Raw genomic sequence first — 22,038 nt, forward strand, 5'->3', positions numbered from 1 at the left:
ATACATGTACGTGGCTGATTTTTGAAAATTTTAGACTGTAACCTGTTCTTGCCACTAAGTGAATGCATTTCTTGTATTATGAAAGTAACTTAACTCTTCCAACCCCCTGAATTCTTATATTACACTAGAAGAGATATACTGAAGCACTGCTACTGTTTTGGAAATACTACTCACATCTGTTAGAAACAGGAAATTTTAAGTAGTGTGTTCACATAATATTTTTTACAGAATAATGAATTATTTCAGATTTCTAAGATTAAATCTTACTTTTTCATAAACACTTGCCTTTTGAATCTCACTGTTTTTTGCCCCCCCACAATAGTTAGAATTCTGATGTGGATTCTGTTTCCTACTTTCATTCCAACCTTGCTATTACTCTTCTGCCTCTCATCCTCTCCCAGTTTGGCATCTTATTGTCATCCTGAGTCCAATTGTCATCCTACATTCCCTTCCTGACCTATGACTCTAAACTCCACCAATGATGCTTTTTCTCTGAGGATGGGGGTAGAGGGCTAGATGCAACCTGAGCAACAGGAGTACAGCTTCTATGTGCGGCATCCCATCTGTATAAAATGAGGATATGTGAAATGCAACCATAATTGCTATCAGTGATGAAAAGCAATCATTTTTATAATTACTCAGTAATAAATTTTAATCTGCCTGCTTGTGGAGGAATAACAATGGAGTCATTGACTGACGTTGGTCTCTGAACCCATGCTGAGGAAACTACACTAAATGGTATTGAATGACCTTAGGGAGTTAACAATCCCCCAAATGTAGGTAATTTATTCTCTTCTCAGAGCTCATTGCTCTCAAACATTTTGGGGGTCAAGAACTTTTTTCCATTTATTTATCCCTAATTCTGTGTGATCTTCTTTGCTCTCCTATGACATCCAGTGACCTGGCAATGAGCAGAGAGATAAAGTAAGGGGTCCTACTGTGATTGCAAGTAAGGAAGGAAACAAACAAAAATCTTTACTAGAGTTGATGCCAGTCAGCCAGTTAGTTAGCTGTGACATAGAGGATGAATGAGAAACACTGCGGAGGAGCTGGGCACAAGTGTAGGGTCTAGTAAACTTCAGTACTGAGGGCAGTAGTAGCTTAAGGACAAACTGGTTTAGGTGGGCAGGTTTGCTTAGGCGAGTTATCATGTTCCACATCCCTAGAGTACATCAACGGACTGAAGATTTTTCCCACAAGCAGATGGATAAAACTGATGTGTGGCCATTCTGAAACTAAAAGATTTTGTTTCATCTGGGTAGAGTTTATGCTGGTGACTTTGGCCTCTTGACAAATGCAGATGAATATTCTTGAGTAGCTATCTATTTATTTTACCATTTGCCACACAGTGTGTGTTGCCATTGTATGAGAAAATCCATTTTGGTTAAAATGAATGCTTACAAAGCAGCATTTTGTATCTTTTCCCATCTGTGAGGAATTTGTCACATCTCGATATAAAATCCCTTGTTGCCTTAAAGTTTTTAAGACCAAACACATTATACTTCTAAGGGCATATTTGTTCTTGTCCATCATCTTTTTTTCACTTTTAAAAGCATGTTTATTTATTTTTGTATCAGAATCTTTGTTCTGACTTCCTTTTTTCTTCTCCCAGGATAGTCTGAAGAATCAGATATTGGATCTCAAGAGGCTTTCTCAAACTATTTTAGAAATGCAAGAAGAAAATGTTTGGCTAGCCCTCTTTTGTTGATCTGCTGCAGCAAGTGGGGTTGGTAATAATTGCACCTTACAATTCCAACTGGAAGATAGGTCTTTAGGATTATGGATATTTGTACAATCAACTATATTCTATTTCAAGGATCACAAATATTCTATAGGTAGGAGTTTGATGGTACTACCTAATTATGTTTCTTATCTTTTCCTCACCTATAACTTCTTCTCCCTTATTTTTATCTGCTGTGAAACTTCAAAATGTTATCAAAAAGTATTTTCATAAGTAATATAGTCATTCAGCACTGAAGGAGAAAAAGTGCTTCATATTTTATTTCTAGAATGTGATTTGCTGAGAAATCATAACCTTGATCATTTCTTTATACTTTGTTCATAGACTAGAAGAGAGAGAGGCAAGAGTGTTGGCAAAATCACCTATAGCTAAAATGTTCAGCAGAAATGGGATCATCACAACACTGTAAATCAACTTACATCAATAAAACTTAAAAAATTAAAATTAAATGTATAATTCTTCTATGTATGAATTTATTCATTATACCTAGTACATAAACTTACCATTAAATATTGTTAAATTGAAAATTTTTTAAGCAAATAGTTTACAAAGCAAGTATTCAGGACTATTTATGATGTGTTTAAAAGTCAGAGAACTGCAAAATTTTATATGGGGAAGGAGGCATTGAGCTCATCATCTCACACAGGGCAGAAGCCCGTTTTACATGGAAGAGATCAAACATGTGTTTGAAAGACCTGAGGTCTATAAAAGCAGCTCATACCAGCTGGACAACAGATAATTATATAAAGGTCTCCACAGAATGAACCAGAAGTTGTTTTCTCATAGTTTTACTTCTGGGTTCTGGGGTATTTTTTTTTTTTAAATACTGAAAGCAAAGCTGTAGAGCATCCTTACCATCCTTCCCCATACAATGTTCAAAATAAAAACACTTAAATTTTTTAATCTTGTTTTAATATGGCTTATAGAAGACATAACCATTTTAGTTCTTGAGCTGTTCTCTGCTCTCTGTTGATATTCTTAAATAGAATGCTCCTAATTAAATAGTTAGTGGAGGTTTCTAGGTGTTTGCAACAATCTAACATGTGATGTTCCACTTGGGAAAGCTAAATATTTCACATACTAAGCAGAAAAGTAATAATATATCAGAATTCTATTGGTGTAGAAGTTCCCACTGTGGCACAGTGGGTTAAGGGTCTGGCATTGCCACAGCCGTGGGGTAGGTTACAGCTGCAGCTTGGATTGGATTCCTGGCCTGAGATTTTCCTTATGTCATGGGTGTGGCCATAAAAGAAAAAAAAAAAAAGAATTCTATTGGTGTAGATTGCTTCATAGCTACAATGTATATTTTCTCTAAAATTACACTCTTCTCATGTTAAAAAAAATACACACTCTCTGTAACCAATCAATTCCACATCTAGGAATGTAACCAAGGAAATAATCTGAAATATCAAATTTAAAATACTATGCACAAAAGTAGAATTTTAATATTCAGCACAAAAACATATGGATATAAACTAATTATTTAGCAATAGAAAATATTGAATAAGGCCATTCATAGATTGGATATCCATTCTATGGATATTATGTGGCCATAAGAATGGTTGTGGAACATGAAAGTTATAACCATATGATAATAAAACAATAGAAGATGATGATAAATATATATATATATATATATTTGTATGTAGAGAGAGAGTATGTATATACACACATGCTATTCATTCCAAAGTTACTGAAAATAAAACACCAAAATTATAATTATCTTTGTATGGTATACTATTTCATTTTTTTCTTTCTCATATTTTCACACATTTTCCCAACTTATATAATTAGCAAACATTTCTTAGAAAAGTGAAGGATCCCCCCAGAATTTTTAACTATTGGACTTTCCTATATGGAACATTTTTTTCAGATGCTTTTATGAACAAATTCTTACTCTCCCTATGTCACACCACTAGAAAGTTTTGGGTTTCACTGCTGAATCTTTGAGGTTAACATACTGGAGTATAGCGCAGTCATAGCACTTGCCCTAATATCCCTCAGAAGCAGAATCTTGTCATGATGGCAAATAGACCTGTTTGGGCTTGCAAAATCTCTCTCAAAACTCATGCATTCTGCCACTTTATTTTTTATTTCTTTATGGAGGAAAGGGGAGATGAAAGAGGAAGAGAGACTGGATGGGGAAAGGCAGGAGGCAGAGTGTGTGGTAAAAAGGACAAAGAGAAAGTTGACTGCAACAGCTGCTCTGCTTATCTGACAGTTTTAACTTGATTCTTGTTCACATCCCAGGTGACCAGCTAATAAAAATAATTTAAGCTGTAACACAACAAGGGTAATTTATAATGTGAAAACTGTAGTCTGGCACTTGTATCAGCACCAGAAACAAGGTTTCTGAAAGTTCCTTAGGGGAATGGAACTAGCTGGGACATACAATTTAATAACAACCTTCTTTCCACTCAACCACCGCATCCCAGCCCCCACCCCCCGCTGTTGACTCAACCTCAACGTCAAAACCTTGACTCACATTTATAAAATTCTGTTTCACTGTTGGGTTCTCCATATTGTTTCTAAAGCAACCCTCAAATCATATCATTTGTCTTTTTTTTTTTTTTTTTTTTTTTTTTTTTTGTCTTTTTGCTATTTCTTTGGGCCGCTCCCACGGCATATGGAGGTTCCCAGGCTAGGGGTCGAATCGGAGCTGTAGCCACTGGCCTACGACAGAGCCACAGCAAAGCGGGATCCGAGCCGCGTCTGCAACCTACACCACAGCTCACGGCAACGCCGGATCCTTAACCCACTGAGCAAGGGCAGGGACCGAACCCGCAACCTCATGGTTCGTAGTCAGATTCATTAACCACTGCGCCACGACGGGAACTCCTCATTTGTCCTCTTTACATGGAACTATTTTAAAATTTCAGGCCTTAATATTCATTGATTCAGTCACATTATTGCCACTGCAAGCCAACATTTTCTGAGAGACCCACTTTAAGCAGAAGCATTTAATTTTTGAACTAGAATGTCCATTGTATACTTCAAATTATACTTTTATCGGAATGACATTCTCTTGAAAATGTCTCACAGAAAGGGCAGATTTTAATATTTTCCATCCCCATTGCATTAGAGCAGAAATTAATTTGCTGAATGGAAAGCTACTGTCATATAACGTATCACATTAAATGAACATAACATGGAGACGAATCAGAACAAGGACAACATCAGCATCATAGCACTGTCATGCTTAAAATGAACTTACATTCTTATTCTGCCTTGAGGATACACAGATTGTTTTGTTTTAATGGCTTCCAGCCATCTCTATTACATAGCATAAAGGCTCAAAGGGGAAAGCAAATTTTAGTCCTCAGAACAACTTTTATAAGGAAGTTGTTTAAAAGTGCTGATTAAGCAAATGTTGTTGAGTTAGTCTGTCTACTTCACATTTGGCTTTAACTATCAGAATATTGTCTGGACATTATCTAAAACCTGGTTGAATCCTGGACATCTCTGAGGATGCATTTTAAATGACAGGAATAGCTTGCTTAAAGGAATTCCTTGGTAGAGTTAGTAAGGGGGAGATTAACACTGGTATTCAAAGGCAATAAGTTGAAACAGTCATTAAAAACCTCAGAATCAGAGACGTTCTTGGAGGCATAGGCACTTCCACTTGTAAGCCACTTTTCTTTCTCTGTAACCTCAGCTGTTGCATTTAGAGTGAGAAATAGGATCAAGCATGCTTCTGTCACATAGCTACTGTGTGACCTTCATTAAATCCCTTAACTTTCTGACCCTAAGTTTCCTCATTACTGAAATGGAGCTCATAATAATAATTGACCTGCCTGATTCATGGGGCTGTTCTTAATATCAAATGAGGTAATGAATATAAAAGCATTTCATAGCTGTAGACGATAATAGGGGAAAATTTGTTCACTCTATTAAAGGTGAACGTGTGTATTTGGGCATAACTTTTTATGGATATTTGATAAGAAACACAAAGGCTTGAAGTCTGATTTGGAGTTAGAACACCTGTGTTCAAAGTCAAGCATTGATTAGTTGTTATAAGGGACAAGTTAGTGAATTTAAATCACCAATCGTATACACCTAACATGAGTTAATAATAATACTTGCCTATTAGATTATCGGAAGATCAAATGACATCATGTAAATAAAACATTGTCTAACGTTACTATTATTACTGTCATTATCTTTCAAAAATTCTCTTGAAGATCAAAGATGAAGATAATTTCTACCCTTTTTCACCCAACATGGACCTCAATTAACTAGATTTGGCTTCACACCCTCCCTTCTTTGTTGAAATTACTTCTCCAATGCAAATTTTTTTTGGAAACTGTAAATCTTCTACCCAGAACTTTGCGTTTTGTTTAATTCTTTTCTTTATATGTGGTGGCAGAATAATTTTTAGATGATTTACAAAAGTCTCAAGGATCATTTAAGAAAACACAATATGAATGGACTAAAAAACCAAACAAGTTGGCAGAGCAGAAGAATCTATGGAAACAGCATGTGTTCCTGGCTGCCAGCCCTCAAACAACTTGATGAAAAAAGCCCCAGAGCAGGAACAAGAGAATGGGGTCAACAGGGTTCTAGCTTGGATTTGACATCAGTTCACTGGGACCTTTTAAAACAAAAAAAAATTGTGAACTAGGAGAATTAGAGTAAATAATACATAGGATAGTCCTGCTTTGACACTGTCTTTAACCAGTAAAGTCTGAGCAGCATGTGGGTATTTAGGGATAAAAGAACTCTGACCAAAAAAAAAAAAAAAAAAAAAGAACTCTGACCATTCATATTGATCAGTGTAGCTCACCTAGAAGTAGAGCTATTTGGGAGCTACAAGTATTGCAGCTGCTCTTTGACAGTGTTTTAGTTTTGACTCAGAGAATTAACTTTTCAAAACTGCTTGATAAGTTATAGCTACCTACTTAATATCCTCATAATAAGAAAACAGTCATGTGGGTGCCAAAGAAGCCCTACTTCTGGAAAGAAACTTCAGTTCGGGTCAAGTCTGGTTCAATAAGTAGTGAATTAGTACAGATAAAATAAGGGTTTTCAACATTACATCTTTTTATTTATTTATTTATTTATTTATTTATTTATTTTTTTTTTTTGTCTTTTTGCCATTTCTTGGGCTGCTCCCACGGCATATGGAGGTTCTCAGGCCAGGGGTCCAATCGGAGCTGTAGCCACCGGCCTACGCCAGAGCCACAGCAACTCGGGATCCGAGCTGCGTCTGCAACCTACACCACAGCTCACAGCAATGCCAGATCCTTAACCCACTGAGCAAGGCCAGGGATCGACCGGAAACCCCATGGTTCTAGTCTGATTCATTAACTGCTGAGCCACAAGGGGAACTCCTATGAAAGGGTTAAATTCAGCAAATAGCTTCTATTTCTTCTTGATATTACGCAAGGAACATTGCTGGATATTTTTCACCTTAATAACTCAAGTCTTAAGTCATATAAATATTTTAGAAACATTTAAACATAAAACCTGTTAAGTGAAAATTCTGTGAAATGAACATTTCTGCATTTTACAATTTTAAGTATCTTCAAATATATTTTACATTTAAATTTTAAACCTTAACTCATTATCTTTTATCTTCTTTGATTTACCCAAATAAGCTAAAACTCAGAGAGTTTGTGGACACTGACTTTTAAAGATAAAATTATGGTGAGCTGTAATTTTCTAAAAAAATTCAAAATAGATGACATTAGTGTTTTAATCCATAATATGAAATAGTTGATGATTACATATGGAGTGTCTTGGACATTTTAACATGCAGCATTGAAATTCCCAGAGGACTTCTATTGTGCCTGTGGCTTAGCAGGTTAAGGATCCAGCATTGTTACTGCAGTGGCTTGGGTCGTTGTTGGGTGGATTTGATCCCTGGTCCCAGAACTTACACGTGTCACAGGTGTGGGGGAAAAAAATTAAAATTTTCAGTCTTTACTTAAATTTGGATCTTTTAATATGCAACAATGTGCTCTCATTTAACTTTTTGCATAGCATACAGGAAAAGACGATGATGTCCTTATTTGCTTAATTTAGACAAACGTTTCAAATTTCAGAGCTACATATTGACTGTAAATAATATATGAGACCAAAAATTTGAAATAAAGATAAATGTTCAGACTTATGTCTTCAACTTCAAATCCTTTCTTTTTCAGAAAATGTGTGTCATAATATGTTATAAACAAGTATAATCAGGTATTATGGTAAATGAATATACAACAAATTACATACTTCTAACACTCCCATCTTTTTTTGTTTGTTTGTTTTGGCCATGCCTGAGACATGTAGAAGTTCCCAGGAATCAAACCAGCCTCACGGAAGGGATCCAAGCCACTGAAGTGACAATGTGACAATGCCGTATCCTTAACCCTCTACACCACAGGACAACTCCTCATCTTCTTATTACATACAATATCTGGAATAAAACCATGTTTCAGGAGTTCCCGTTGTGGCACAGGGGAAACAAATCTGATGAGAAACCATGAGGTTGTGGGTTCAATCCCTGACCTCGCTCAGTGGGTTAAGGATCCGGCATTGCCATGAGTTGTGGTGTAGGTCACAGATGCGGCTCGGATCCTGAGTTGCTGTGGCTGTGGCCAGCGGCTGTAACTCTGATTCGACCCCTAGCCTGGCAACCTCTCTATGCTGCAGGCATGGCCCTAAAAAAAAAAAAAAAAAAAGAAAGAAAGAAAGAAAAGAAAAGAGTAGACCATAGGATTGGATGAGGAAGGTAAGGAAACAGCATGGTTCAAGGTATGTCTTTGTGTTGAAGAGTTTAGACTGACAGGAAGAGAGTGCCTTCTGAATCTCTGACTTTATGCTTAACAAACAGTAACTCAACTGGTGGTGCCCCTGCTGTTGGTAACTCGTGGTGAGGGGGTGGTGGAGTATGTCCGTTATGCTTCTGTGTGCCTTTTTTGGAGAAACTGTCCCTCTTTCAGCTGGTAGAATCCTGGTAGGACTGTAATCATTAAAACCTGCCAACAGCCATAGGAATGCGTATATCACTGAGGCTGGACCAATTATTGCTCTGAATTATTCTGGACACCATCATAGTTCCATCGATGGCACATATCTCAGTCAGAGAAAGGTCAAGTATTCTTTCCAGGAACTGATACATATACACTAGAAAAAAGAACCACTTTTCCCAGAAAAATAAAGGTCGGGTTCAGCCAGGGTCCATTTCACTTACTATATGGAGAAAGTCAGCCCACAGCATGAAGCCAGGCAAAGCAGGAGAGCAGGGAGATGGAGAAAGTGAGATAGCCTAGTGACCACATTTGAGCTTCTCGTTCCAATTATGCCTGAGGTCAGTAAGTTCTACTTTAACTTCCTAGTTACATGAAGTAATATAGTCCCTTTCCACATAAACGAATTTGGCTTGGGAGTCTGTCACTCTCAAACAACAGAATCTTAATTAGTATTTTATTCAACTATTGGGGAGAAGACTGAAATATTCATAGAAGCACAAACACTGATCAGCACCAGACAGTACATTATTCATATATTGTTTTTTATTCATATATTGTTAACACTCTGCAAAGAAGAATATGAGTTCAAGGGTGCTCGGTGGACATGACTTGGCCTAAGGTAACTGATTTCATGTCACTTGGAATATCTTTGATTCACGGGAGTAAAAACTAAGGAATCAAACACCCGTTTAGCAGGAGCTCTCCATTTTGCTCATCTAATAAATGATACAGGACAAAGTAGCCCTTTAACATAATTTTCTTCAATCTAACATGATCACTTGAGAGACTTTTAAATAAAGCTTTAGGTTTTAGGAAATAAAAATATGACCCCAAAATAAAGATATGCCAGAAACGAAGAAATTAGTCACTCAGGGTGTTATATAAGTCAAATTCTACCTTCTCACTTCTTGGCTTTATATACATACTATCAACACCCAGATAATTACAGTGAGTCCAGTGAGTGGGTGAAAAACATGAGCCAAATACTCTAGTTATTTGGCACCAAATAGACAAAATGACTATGGATAGGACAAATTTTTTCCTTTTGAATAAGTAGTTGTGTCATTTCCCTAATAGCTCAGTTAAAGGTGGGGCAATATCCAATGACAAGAAAATATGAAATCTCACATTGAAAGGTTAGATTTCTTAGCAAGAGAGTTTTGACTCCAAGAGAACTCGGCTTCAGGTGTGTTGTGTACAATGTATATGTGTTTGTGAGAACAAATTTCAAACACTATACTTTTCACTGGTGTGCAAACCTGTACTAAATAGCTTAAGAAACATTTAAATCCAAACTAGGGGAAAAAAACAAAAAAAACAAAAAAACCTCCCCATTGCCAATGTACGATTAAAATGCCCAGTCCCAGCGTTGCTGTAATCACAATGCAATTTGATACCAAGTGTGGAAAGATCTACTTTGGGGGATGGGGGCTTAAGAGCTGTCAGGGGACTTGCTCCTTTGGCAGTGATTAACAGTTTGGTAATGAGGGTCTGTTGTGTGGGGGTGAGAAGCCAAACACTGTGTCAAATGGTTAGCTGCTCTTTTAGTGACCCCGAAGTCCACAGCAGCTCTAGAGCTGAGAGAAAGGGAGAGAGAATGAGGGAAGCTGGAAGAGCATGACAAAAGAGTCCAAAATCCTTACCTTTATATAAAGACACAAGATGAGATTGTTCTTTATTGTGGCCAGTCCATCAATCTCATAACCTTTGCCTCCAAAAATAAACTCTGGTGCATTATCTAACAGTAATAGAAAAATACTACAGACAAACAAACAGAAAAAAATTAGGATTCAGTTTCCAGAGTTGAATCCATTAACAAAATGTCTTTTTTAGCTTAAAAAAAAAGCAACTTGGAAAAGTATGGTTTTCAAAATTGCTTAAAAATTTCAACTATCATGGAAATTTTCTCATTTACCTGTCAGTTTTATGCTTTAAAAAGTGATCTCTTAGCTTTATATAAAATAAATAAAGTGAAAAAGAAACTAACTCCTCAGGAAAATCTGAGGGGGGGGAAGCTAACTGCAAGCTTCAGTGTCTTTATGTTTATTGGCTTGAGGTCAATCTGTTATGAGATGTCTTGGATATTATATCAATAACGTCTGTGGCCTTTTTCCTTAGCTGTACATTCAGGGCTATGTTGTTCATAGAAAGACAGAAATACCTGGGCGTGAATTCCTTATCTGTCAGTTAGTGTGACCTGGGAAATTTACTTGATCTTGATTTACAATAAAAATATTATAATAATACCTTCCTCTTACAGTTATTGCAAAGAATGAATAAGATAACATAGTGTCTGATTCATAAAAAAATCACGAATGTTTTATCAGAACCATTTCTTTCTTCATTTTGTCCTATTCAACTTACTATAGCTTTATGATTATTATTTATTTTGTTAATTTTGAGGTAAAGTATATGCTTGGCAAAATGTATCATCTTTTAGCATGAAGTCACATAGTTTATTGTACTTTGAGGTAGTTCAAAATTTAGTGAAACAATGAAAGCATAAAAATTTCAACCTCAGCAACAACAAAAATGGAAAATGTAATTTGAGAGCTAAATATATCAGATGTTTGTTGAAACATCTGTCTATAAAAAAGTTTCGTGTAAATTTTAACTGAACCTAAAATGTTAATGAATAAAGTACAAGACTCACATAGATGTGTAAACCCCAGAAAATGTCCAAAGTGGATTTTGGCTAAAATCATCTGGACAGTTGCCTCGGTAATACAAAGCCAAAGCAAAGAGAAGCCGGGCCAAAGGAAGCCTAAGTACATAAACATAAAACTACTGAACTCTAAGGAAATTAGCAAACTAGTTAAATACTGATCCAGGGGCTCTCTGTTCATTTTTATCAGGGGGATAGTCTACTCTAAGCAGGCATCTGGTTTTCATGTTTCTCAGAAAAGTCTAAAGCTGGTGGTGATGTTGATAACGGGGAGGCTATGAATGAGTGGAGGCAGAAAATACATGAGAAATGTCTGTACCTTCTCCTCAGTTTCGTTGCGAAACCAAAATTGCTCTGAAAACTGAAGTCTTAATATTAAAAAAAAGTCTGAGAGTTTGAAGGTGGTAAGACAAACATGTGCATATTCAAACACTGTTTTCCTTCCTTATAAACTGTTCATTTATTAATCAATTAAACCATAGAGATACTTTCTGAAGGTGGAATAAATAAACTTCATATTGAAAAGGAGGTTTAAATTTATTTTTGTAGTAAATAGATTTTTTAAATTTGCTATCTAACTTGGGTTCACAAATGAGTTGGTCTGGACACAGAATTCAGTATATTTGTGATGAGGAAAAATTGCATATTTCTTTACTTTTCTCTAACTGAAATTTAATGTCTTCTTGATTTGTGAATGTGGTCTATCATAGCTATCTTATAGCATATTATGGTTGTTGCAAATATGTTGAAATATCACTTGTGGTTGGTCATTGTTGCTTTGAAATTATGGTAGTTATTAGACTGCCAATGTGCCCACAGCAAAAATAAGGATAAGGACCTATGCACTGAAGCCATATATACACATCTGTTTTATTTTTATTTTATTTTTTGTCTTTTTAGGGTGGCACCTGTGGCATATAAAGGTTCCCAGGCTAGGGGTCAAATTGGAGCTGTAGATGCTGGCCTACGTCATAGCCACAGCAATAGCAAGGCAGGATCCAAGCCACATCTGCAACCTATACCACAGGTCACGGCAATGCCAGATACTTAACCCACTGAGCGAGGCCAGGGATCGAACCCATATTCTCATGGATGCTAGTCGGGTTTGTTAATGGCTCAGCCGTGATGGGAACTCCTGTACACATCTGTTTTAATTCAGGAGATAAGTGTAAACTTGGTGGATGTATTGGGTTAATAAAAGAAGGCAGTTTCTCTGTTCCTTCTCCAACACATTCTAACGTAACCATTTACCAACTCATTCCTATTGTCCTCTATTTGAGGCTAGGGATTGCTTCTTTTTTAAAGCCTTAATAGTGCCTTGAATAGTCTTAGCATAGTGTTTGATTAGAATATAATGGCAGTGGTTCCCCTAGACATACCTGCAAATTGATTCTACTCCTTTAAAACCCTTCCTTCCCATACTGTAGGCACCACCTGCCAATCAAAATTCAGAAAAGAAGAATGCAGAAATTTAGGTAATTCTGTCAAAGCTCAGTTGTTTTCACAATATATAACAAAGTAAGATAAATGAGACATTTTGTCTGAGGTTAACTTTGTTCCATGGATAAAAGTGCATAAATAAGATTATCCTAGTGAGAATCCACACCAAACAAGGTGTTATCCATTAAAATTAAAGCAACTTTGTCACATTGAAGAAAAACTGCCCCCCCCATCATTCACTAACTACTGAGTTAAATATGCCATAACTTTAATCATGAAAATGGTGTATTTAGCACTGACTTTTGTAGTGTCGATAAATATATTTTCAGATCCAACCATAACTAATTATAAGCTCAACTACCCAATAAATGTCCCATGGCTGTCACACTGCAGGTAATTAAAGTATTTGCAGAACTTTAACATTGGAGAGAAACATCATTATGGCAGATGAATTCTTGGTGGTCTTCCATTTTGGTTAGGAGGGCTATTTGCCATGGAATAAAGAGAACTGACTGAGAACCTGACTTTGTTTCTCAGTAAGTTGCAAATCATTGACCCTCTCCTCTGTAATAAGGAAATGGGTGCCATCAAACCCTATTAAAACTCCCAACAATATATATTGTTTCTATGATATCCAAAAGAGAGGTGCCCAAATACTTTGTTCGAAATCTCTACTCCCATGATGTATTTTGATTTAAAAAAACCAAGAGCATGCTGTACAGTAGAAGAAAAAAAAATGTATTGGGGAAATAACAATAAAAAAATTATTTTAAACATTTTTTTCTTTTTCTCTCAAAAAAAAAATCAAGATCAACTATGAAATTTCTTTTTCAGACTTACATAGGATATTCAGTCTTACTCAATATTTTATGACCCTTTCCTTATATTTGGGGTGGGGGATAAATTTCTGCTTAGAGGAAAGTTTTTCTGCATAAAGGGCTGACAGGCAGTGTGGTAAAGCCAATGCTGCTGCTAGACCTTCTCTGGAGACCAGTTTAGCCACATTTTTTTTTTCCTATGAGGAGCCTTGAGATTGGTCCTGGGAGCATTTTCATTTCCTCCATTAAATGTGGAGAAGAAAGTGTGGTGGAAAACAGGGCTGAAAGTTGTGTTTCTATTTCAACCCACCTAATAATATAAGCTTGTAGGAACAATTTTTCACTAGTCGTTCTGAGTCAGCTTTCTGGAAAATAGATATATATTATCAGTTGGCTAGCTCTAGGAATAAGAGAGACAGACTAAAAATCAAGTCATTTGAGTGAATTTACATCATTGAATTACTCTTGATGTGGTCACGGCAGTTAGTGACCTGAGTTCCTAACCCCCAAAATGTCAGGTAATACAAGTTCTATAAATTGAAGAAATGCCATAGCTTTTTGCTTTTGCTCAGGATGTCATTGAGGATATCACATCCATTAAGAAAACAAGCCAATGAAAACAACTTGGTTATGATGAAGAAAATTCATAAGAAGCAATGTACTGAGCTGCATTTTCAAGCACACACTTTTGTTACTTAGAGATTTCGATGCCTTGGAAAAAAATCAACTACCATCATGCAATTAGAGTATCACAAAATTTGATGCCCTTAATAAATTCCTCATGTTATAAATTCCTCATGATATAAATCAATCAGCTCATTGATTCTTGTATTCATGAGAGTTTGTCATGGAGCCTAGGCACAGAGATACAAAGATGAACAAAATGGACAAAATCACTGCCCTCACAGACCTTATATTTTAGTAGACAATTACAGACATGGATTGGTAAATATTCAATATACTTACAGATAATAAGTAAAATGAAAAAGAAAAGCCTCCCAGGAGGCTAGAGACTGAGCATATGCACAAAGTTGTGGAGGGAGAAGTGGACCAAGATGGCAGAGAAGGTAATATTTGAGCAGAGAGCTGAACAAAATGAGAGAGGGAGCCATGGTGAAATCAGGCAGTGAGAGAAGAGGAACTCCAGTAAGAGACAACAGAACATCCAAAGGTCCTGAGGCCTGTTCAAGGAAAGATCAAAGGGTCTAGACAAAGAACAGGCTGAATGAGTGGGTAGGAGATAAGCCTGAGGACAGCAAAGGACGGGCCATGGAAGATATTTTAGGCCATCTTAAGGTATGTGGTGTTATTCTAAATGTGCCAAAAAGCCAATAAAGACCTTTGAAGAGGGGGTTAACATTCTCATAGTCATGTTTTCAAAAGAGTATCTGACTGCAGGATCTGAAGTATAGCCTCTTTATATAGTTTGTATTTTCTAAAAGAAGTTACATATCTAAAATTTGTACTGTCTTTAGAAAAAGCAATATAATCTCCATGGCACCATTTTTTATTTCACCAGTATCAATCAGGAAGTATTTCAGAATTATGAACAAAGATGTAAGGTACACAGAGATGTAGGATTGAGATATTGGTAACACTTTAATTTCATTATTCAATGCTTATCTCTTCTGATTCTTTTCTTTAAGCTCATTTCAATGCTGATTTTGTGAAATGACATAATGTATTGCTCTTCTATAATACAAATGGTAGTAAAGTATTTGTTGTAATTATCAACATTATGACAGTTAGAAAATGGCTTAATGACTCTTGTAAAAATTCTAAAATTGACCTAGCTTTAATAGTCTTAAAAATGTTGTTATGTAGACTGTCAAAAATAAATGAAGTCAGGATATCAAATAGTAAAAAAGAGCTTAGCTTAGCTAATCTCTTCTGACCACCCGGTGCTAGTACCTACCAAACACGGAATTAAGTTCTGGAGGTTGAAATCAATTAAGATATTGTATTGCTCTTTGCTTAAAAGGTGCTCATGGTCTATACATGTAATCGTAGTGAGTGAAACTGAATTTCAACCTGAGAAAGTAGGATAAGTAAAAGTTTCATAAAAATGTGTGCAAAACCCTATATTTACCTTCCTAGTCTTGTCTCCGGTCATTTAAATAATTTAGCCTCACAAAACAGAGAAGAGAGATGCTCCAATCTGGCCATGTGACAAGGAGGCAGTGATGAGGAAAAGGATGTCAAAGACGTGATGGAGAAGCTCTCAGGGTCCCATACAGGACCTAACCTAACTTTAAAACATAACTTAAATCCTCGATGAGGCAGTGTGATGACATGGAAATGCAGTTTTCAGAGCCAAACATACAGCTTTCCCTCAATGAAGCATTTGAATTGGGGCAGGTGGGCGGCCTTTGACTCTTGAGGAAAGTGATGATAACCATTCCTTTTCAGGTTGTTAGGAAGTGTAAGTAAGTTAACATAGTTCAAGCACTTAATACTGCATTGGCCACATAGGTGAACAAAAATGTATCTTTGGGAAAACAGTTTGTTAACTTGAAAAAAAATACATAGCTGAACAGGAATTTTATTATTCCTGTCCACCATTCAACTAGCTCTATAGCTATTCTCATATTCACAAAATCACAGGGAATACTAGATCCTTGTTATATGATTTAACCACCCCAAACAGGAGTTCGGGGGATTAATTCATTAATGCTTGTAAGGCACTTTATGATTCATAGGTCCAAGGCACTTGTGAATGCAAGTTCCCTTATTAAATGTTACCACCTGCAGGCTCCAGTGCTTTCCCTCAGAAGCACTGTGTGAGTCAAGAGATGCCTTTTCGGAAAGCAAATTTTCTCATGGTTTCCTTCTGCCACCACTGGAAGAAAAATGTGGTATTTCAATGAGAAATATTACCACATTGCTTGTTCTTGAGGGATTTCCAGAAGAAATACCACAAAAATGCTTTTCTTTGAGGGTAGTCAGACTAAAATTCTTATAGATTGAGTAGATATCAACACAGCTCATATGGGTAGTATATAGTCTGTTTTTTGTTGTTGTTGCTGCTGTAGAAAGGGTGCCATGTGGAAATCCAAGGAATTCCTTTATTTGGTGGAGGATAGAAAGCGAACAGTCAACCAACATGAAAAAAAATTCCTCTGAAAAATTCTGGAAAGAAGCAAAATAGAACTCCCATTCACAAGGTTAAAAAAAAAATCACTCAAAAGATCAAATAAAGTGATATCACTTTAATAATGAATATAGGATCATAAATTTCCCAAAGGAGATTTATTTTCTTTGTGAATGCTGATAGTGGCAACAGATTTTATAACTTCCTTCTAGAAGTCCTCTTTTCAATAAAGAATAACATTACCACCTTGGTAATTTGATAAGAAAATAGTTATTTCCTCTACCTTCCCTATGAATAAAAAATGCTAGTTCCCTGGTGGCACAGTGGGTTAAGGATCCAACCCACAGTGGGTTGTCACTCCTGTGGCTTCAGTCACTGCTGTGGCATGGATTTGATCCCTGCTGGGGAACCTCTGCATGATGCAGGTGGAGGGGAAAAAAATGCTTTATTAATTTGAGCATAGATAATGGGTAATTGTTGAATTAACCAGAATCATTTAGAGTAACACGATCCTAGAATAATGGAATTCAACAGTGTGGTTGAGCACCTTCTATGTTTCCTTCACTGAGCTTGCAGAGAGATCTGCCAATAGGCTGGGGAGTAAGAATAAGCAGAGTTTTGTGTGTAGACAACAAAATTCATACCCTACCACTGGCCTTTAGCTGTTATGCGAGGCTGGAAAGTTGCTTAATTTTTCTTATTTTAAGCTTCATGGCGTGAAAGATGGAGAAAACTGTACAACCCTTTCCATTTGCTGGGAGAATTGGCATAAAGTGAATTTTATATAGAAACTGCCCCCAAACCAATAGCAACAATGATGCTGCTGAAGGTGAAATAATATGATTATTCAAGAGCTTATGGTTTATGTGGGGCAACAAAACAAACCCCAAGGCAGATTTTAAAAATTAGGGATTATATAAATAACATATTGTAAAACATAAATTAATTTCATGGCTATGATCATAGATTTATTTTGTTTTGTTTTTGTTTTTGGCTGTTCCCACAGCATGCAGAAGTTCCTGGGCCAGAGACTGAATCTGTACCACAGCAGTTACCCAAGCCACAGTAGTGACAATGCCAGATACTTAACCCACTGTGACATCAGGGAACTCCGATGATCACAGATTTAAAATTTTGTGATGAGTAATAATCAAATATTACAAAACTTTTCAACATGCTCACTTGTTACACTTTTTTGATGCCGCAGATGATATCTATTAAGTTTATTATTTTTTTTGGCAGCATCCATGCCATGCAAAAGTTGATGGGCCAAGGACTGAACCTGCACCACAGCAGTGACCAGAGCCATAGCAGTGACAATATCAGATACTTAATCTGCTGTGCCAGCCAGAAACTCCAAGTTTATTTTTAAATCTGGGTATGTATTTGGTATCGGTTGGTTGGTTAGATTTTTGTTTTATTTTGTTACTTTCATTACCATTTAAATAATCTCCTGATTACTGAATAATAATTTTAATGTATGAAATTATGCTCATTTCCTCAAAAACAGAGTCTGAGATTCTAACTCCAGCTGCCAAATTTACCAAGACTAATTTTTAAGTATTCACTGAAAAAAGGGCCTGGGTTAAATTTCTCCTTTGAGCTTATCGATGAGAAGTGATACTTCAAGCTGGAAAGGCCATATTCATTTCCCCACATGCAAAGAGCATGAAACATTCCATGTTTTTCTAGTGCAATTGGTGATGCCATGTTCTGCAACTTTGGTCTATTTTCCTTAAAAGAGATGGTGTTGTACATGGTGTGTGGGTGTGTGTTTTCATTTGAGTAAGAGACTAGTTACTTGAAAGACTTTCAATATCTATAGTTACCGGAAAAGGCAAAACGCAGGTCACAAATTTTCTCTGTATTCATGTTACTAAAAAATTCCTATTCAGAACCTGAAGCTCAACCTTTATTCTCTAATCCCAGCCTTGTTAGTGCTGCCACCTACAGGAGGATATGGTGGCAAAACAAGAGGCATTCATGTAAACGCCTGTTAACTAAATGCACCTCCTTACCTCTGTCCCTACACTAACCTCTTTAAGCCACTTCTCACAAATGCAACAAATCGGTGCCCACCTTTGCATACATGCACATGTAACACAGACCTTTCCCAAAGTTTTCACACCCAGGCCTCCATGTCCTGATGGTAATAGTGATTTAACTCTACTGAAAGTCAGCATCCTCCTGATTTATTAACATATACTCACTACTATATATAAAATAGATAATCAACAAGGACATACTGTACAGGACACTCTACTCAATAATCTGTAATAACCTATTAGGGAAAAGAATCTGAAAAAGAATGGATATATTGAAAAAGAATTGATATATATATACATATATATATATGAATCGCTTTGCTGTGTACCCGACACTAATACAACATTGTAAATCAACTGTATTCCAATATAAAATTAAAATTAAATCAGATTGAAAAAATTAAAATGAAATCATTTTTTAAACTTAAAAAGGTCAGCATCCTAAATTGTAATTATCTATGTTCTCCTTTAACCTAGTCTCTGTATTTTCAAAAATAAAAATGGTCTTTTGTCTGTCATATGTCTGGATTAACTTTCATGTCCACTTTTGCTGAGACTGAAATGTCAAGCAGGACACTCAGAATTACACAGTATGGTGGAAAGGGTTAAGGGACATGGTGAATAAAGCACTAGCTTTTTGCCAAAAGATACAGATTCTGATCTAACCCACAGTTCTATGCAAATTGACTAGTCTGGTCCTGTCCCTAGGGACAGTGGTCTAGGTCAGAACAAACTTCTGTATATAATTCAACACAGTAGGCATCCCTGTTAAGTTGAAAGCTAGGGCTGCATTTGCAAAGAGGATTAAATACTTTGACCTGCAGAGAGGGAGAGAAAAAGTGGGAAACTTCTCACTGATTCAATTCACTGGAAAGATTCACACCCAAGTTCTTGTGCTCTGCCACAGGGAACCACTGATGCCCAATTTCAAAGCCTCACTGCAAATATCTATATTCCTGTTGTGTTTGCTTCCTGCAATTGATCTGGCTTTATTTCTGGTAATGGAGTAATAGTCCCCAAAACCATTTACACCAACACTACCATGAAGAACTTTTAGTTTCCTTAGCCATACCAAGAGATGGGCCAGTGTGGTAAATGTGTCAACTCTCATGCGCAGTTAAATAGGTGGTACCTTCCCGGAGAGCTCTGCGGAGAAGTTTGGGGTAAAGCAAGAACTTAGCAGAAAACTATGCTCTGAAACACTGGCTGCTGGAGGTGGAATCTGTGGAGGTGGTCCTGGGTGTATTACCTCGTTTGCCATCTCTGGACTAGGTGCTATACAAATAAGTTTAGAAAGGGTTAGCCTAAACAATTTCCCCCCCTCGAGGAAAGTCTGCAGGAAATATAGAACTATTGAAAATGAGGATATAAACGGAAATGTATAACACATTTCCACCATATATAGACAAGAAAGCAACCATAATTGGCAGGGTGTTGAGTGAAAACAAAATTGTGTGTTTCACTCATTTAGGTGGGTTGGGGGAAGTTGTAAGTGGGAGAGTTTGGAGCAAGGATACCGAACCACATTCCTATTTAAGCCCTGTTAACAGATTTGTCCGCACTCCAACAGGGCTCGTTTATTCACACTGGCAGACCCTCGTAAGACCCCAGCCTGAGACTGGCCTGCACTCTGCAAGATTTCCTGTCTGCGTAGCAATTATTGAGTCTGTGCCCCGTTGGTACTGACATCTTGTGGCTTTTGATGCGTCTTGCCTTTATCTCAGCCCTTGATACCTCCATAGTTTCCAGTTCTGGACTCCTCGCTGGGTTTCTTGGTCCCTCTCTGTTGTGGCACTAGACTCAAGTTTTTGGTATCTCTGCAGGGGTCCAGAGCTGCCCTATTTGATTTCTATCTCAGACTCTTGATTCAAAGGCTTTGTATGGCTCCAGTCTCTTGTACAATGTCAGTCAGTACAGCATGTGACAAATGGGGACAAGAGAGTCTCTCTAGCCGAAGAGAGTGTTCAGAAAAGAAGTAGAGATACAGGGTAAGTCAGATGTGTAAATTAGCTTGGAGAACCTGGAGGGGACAAACTAGAAGTAAGATCTCAGGGGAAAGGTTCTGTGTGGTCCCATAAAAAGTTCAAGCAGACAATTAAGGAAAGCTTTGGTCGGATCCACTGTGGGAAATGGAGAATATAAAAAATCCTTTTCTCAAGGAACTTGGAAACTCAGTGCCTTAATGAACTGTCAAAGGAAATTCGGGCGCGGGGGTGGGGGGGGAGTGATACAGTGTCAGGGGACAGTGAGGGAAGAGAAAGGAAGGTATGATCAGGGAGCGAGAAGGGAAGCACAGTCACATTTGGTCATGTGCCATGCTAATTCAAGGCTGCGATTCCCTGTGGGTCTGGTGAACCTTAATACCACCCACCCCTGAGTCGCTAGATGATTATTTTAGAGGTAATTAAACCAGGGGTGAGTGTTTTTTTTTTGTGTGTGTGTGTTTTAATAAAGTAGGCTTATGTGAAATTGTTTCAGGGAAAAAACTATCCCCGGAGCAACGTGGATTTCATTCCCAGGCCCCTTCTTTTCTCCACGGAAAAAATAATAAAAGACTCTGACTGTAAGATCCAGTTTGAGAATGTCTGGTTTAAGTCCCGCTGTTAGGACCTCACACTTTCAGAAATTAATTGGGGCAATCAACATGCCAGGAGGCAGCAGAACAAAGCTCGACGGCTTTAGTTAAATCCTAACTGGGAAGATGCTGCTTAAGGTCACCGTTTCTCGCTTAACACATATTCACGTAAAAGTACCAGAATTTTAGTGATTTCTCTCACCATAAATTTCTGAAGGGTCAGAAGAAAATGAGATATTCCCCTAAAATATCCAGTGTAGGTATGTGTTGATAGATAAGTGCTCAGTAAACAAGAAACTCTCTTTAAAATAGTTCTAAAGAGGCCAATTTATTTTCTTCATTAAAGAACTTCTTAGTAGAAACCAAACTAGAAAGACATCAGCACTTAAATATTCCACAAATGAAGGATACAGTATAGATATAGTTTTGTTATAGTTTTTCCCTTACATCAAATTGCAAGAAATATTGTATTTACAGTGTCATGGAAGTTCAGTTTTGGTTTGAAACTTGTTTGTCAATGATATGGAAAAAGTTATGGACAAAATTATCTCCTAACAACTCACAGATCTGAACAGACTTGGTATCATCAACCAGCAGAACAGAGAGTGCAAAAAAAATTACACTAATTACAGAAAACAAAAATCTTCAAAGTTGTTTACGCATATTTTCAACTAATCTAAAACTTCCTAGAATGAGATACCGAA

General features: G+C 37.0%; 2 protein-coding genes and 1 long non-coding RNA gene across 6 annotated transcripts in view; 1 reads left to right on the forward strand and 2 right to left on the reverse strand.

The window, feature by feature from the left end:
* LOC110260187 (uncharacterized) overlaps nucleotides 1–22,038 on the forward strand; it is a 330,158-nt gene that overhangs the window by 264,400 nt on the left and 43,720 nt on the right. For 2 of the 4 annotated variants that reach the window (XR_014804118.1, XR_014804142.1), the window contains exon 5: nucleotides 17,957–18,092. This is a non-coding gene — a long non-coding RNA (uncharacterized LOC110260187). Of the gene's footprint in view, nucleotides 1–1,612; nucleotides 1,836–17,956; nucleotides 18,093–22,038 lie in introns of those variants that run through there. The other 2 variants (XR_014804125.1, XR_014804114.1) reach the window with 2 other exon arrangements.
* Nucleotides 1–22,038, reverse strand: part of CENPW (centromere protein W) — a 447,800-nt gene that overhangs the window by 82,225 nt on the left and 343,537 nt on the right. The window lies entirely within an intron of this gene.
* The window catches only part of LOC146406032 (uncharacterized), a 67,573-nt gene that overhangs the window by 8,835 nt on the left and 36,700 nt on the right, over nucleotides 1–22,038 (reverse strand). The window contains exons 2-3 of the mRNA XM_084957236.1: nucleotides 12,745–12,799; nucleotides 10,344–10,458 (exon numbers count right to left, since the gene is read on the reverse strand). Of these exons, the coding sequence (XP_084813362.1) occupies nucleotides 10,344–10,458; nucleotides 12,745–12,785 (156 nt within the window). The 5' untranslated portion in view covers nucleotides 12,786–12,799. The remainder of the gene's footprint in view (nucleotides 1–10,343; nucleotides 10,459–12,744; nucleotides 12,800–22,038) is intronic.

The sequence above is a fragment of the Sus scrofa genome, chromosome 1 (assembly GCF_054392235.1).
Source record: "Sus scrofa isolate SSC_HxYL_T2T_F1_AM1 chromosome 1, Sscrofa_HxYL_maternal_Yorkshire_Landrace_v2.0, whole genome shotgun sequence".
Classification (NCBI taxonomy): domain Eukaryota; kingdom Metazoa; phylum Chordata; class Mammalia; order Artiodactyla; family Suidae; genus Sus; species Sus scrofa.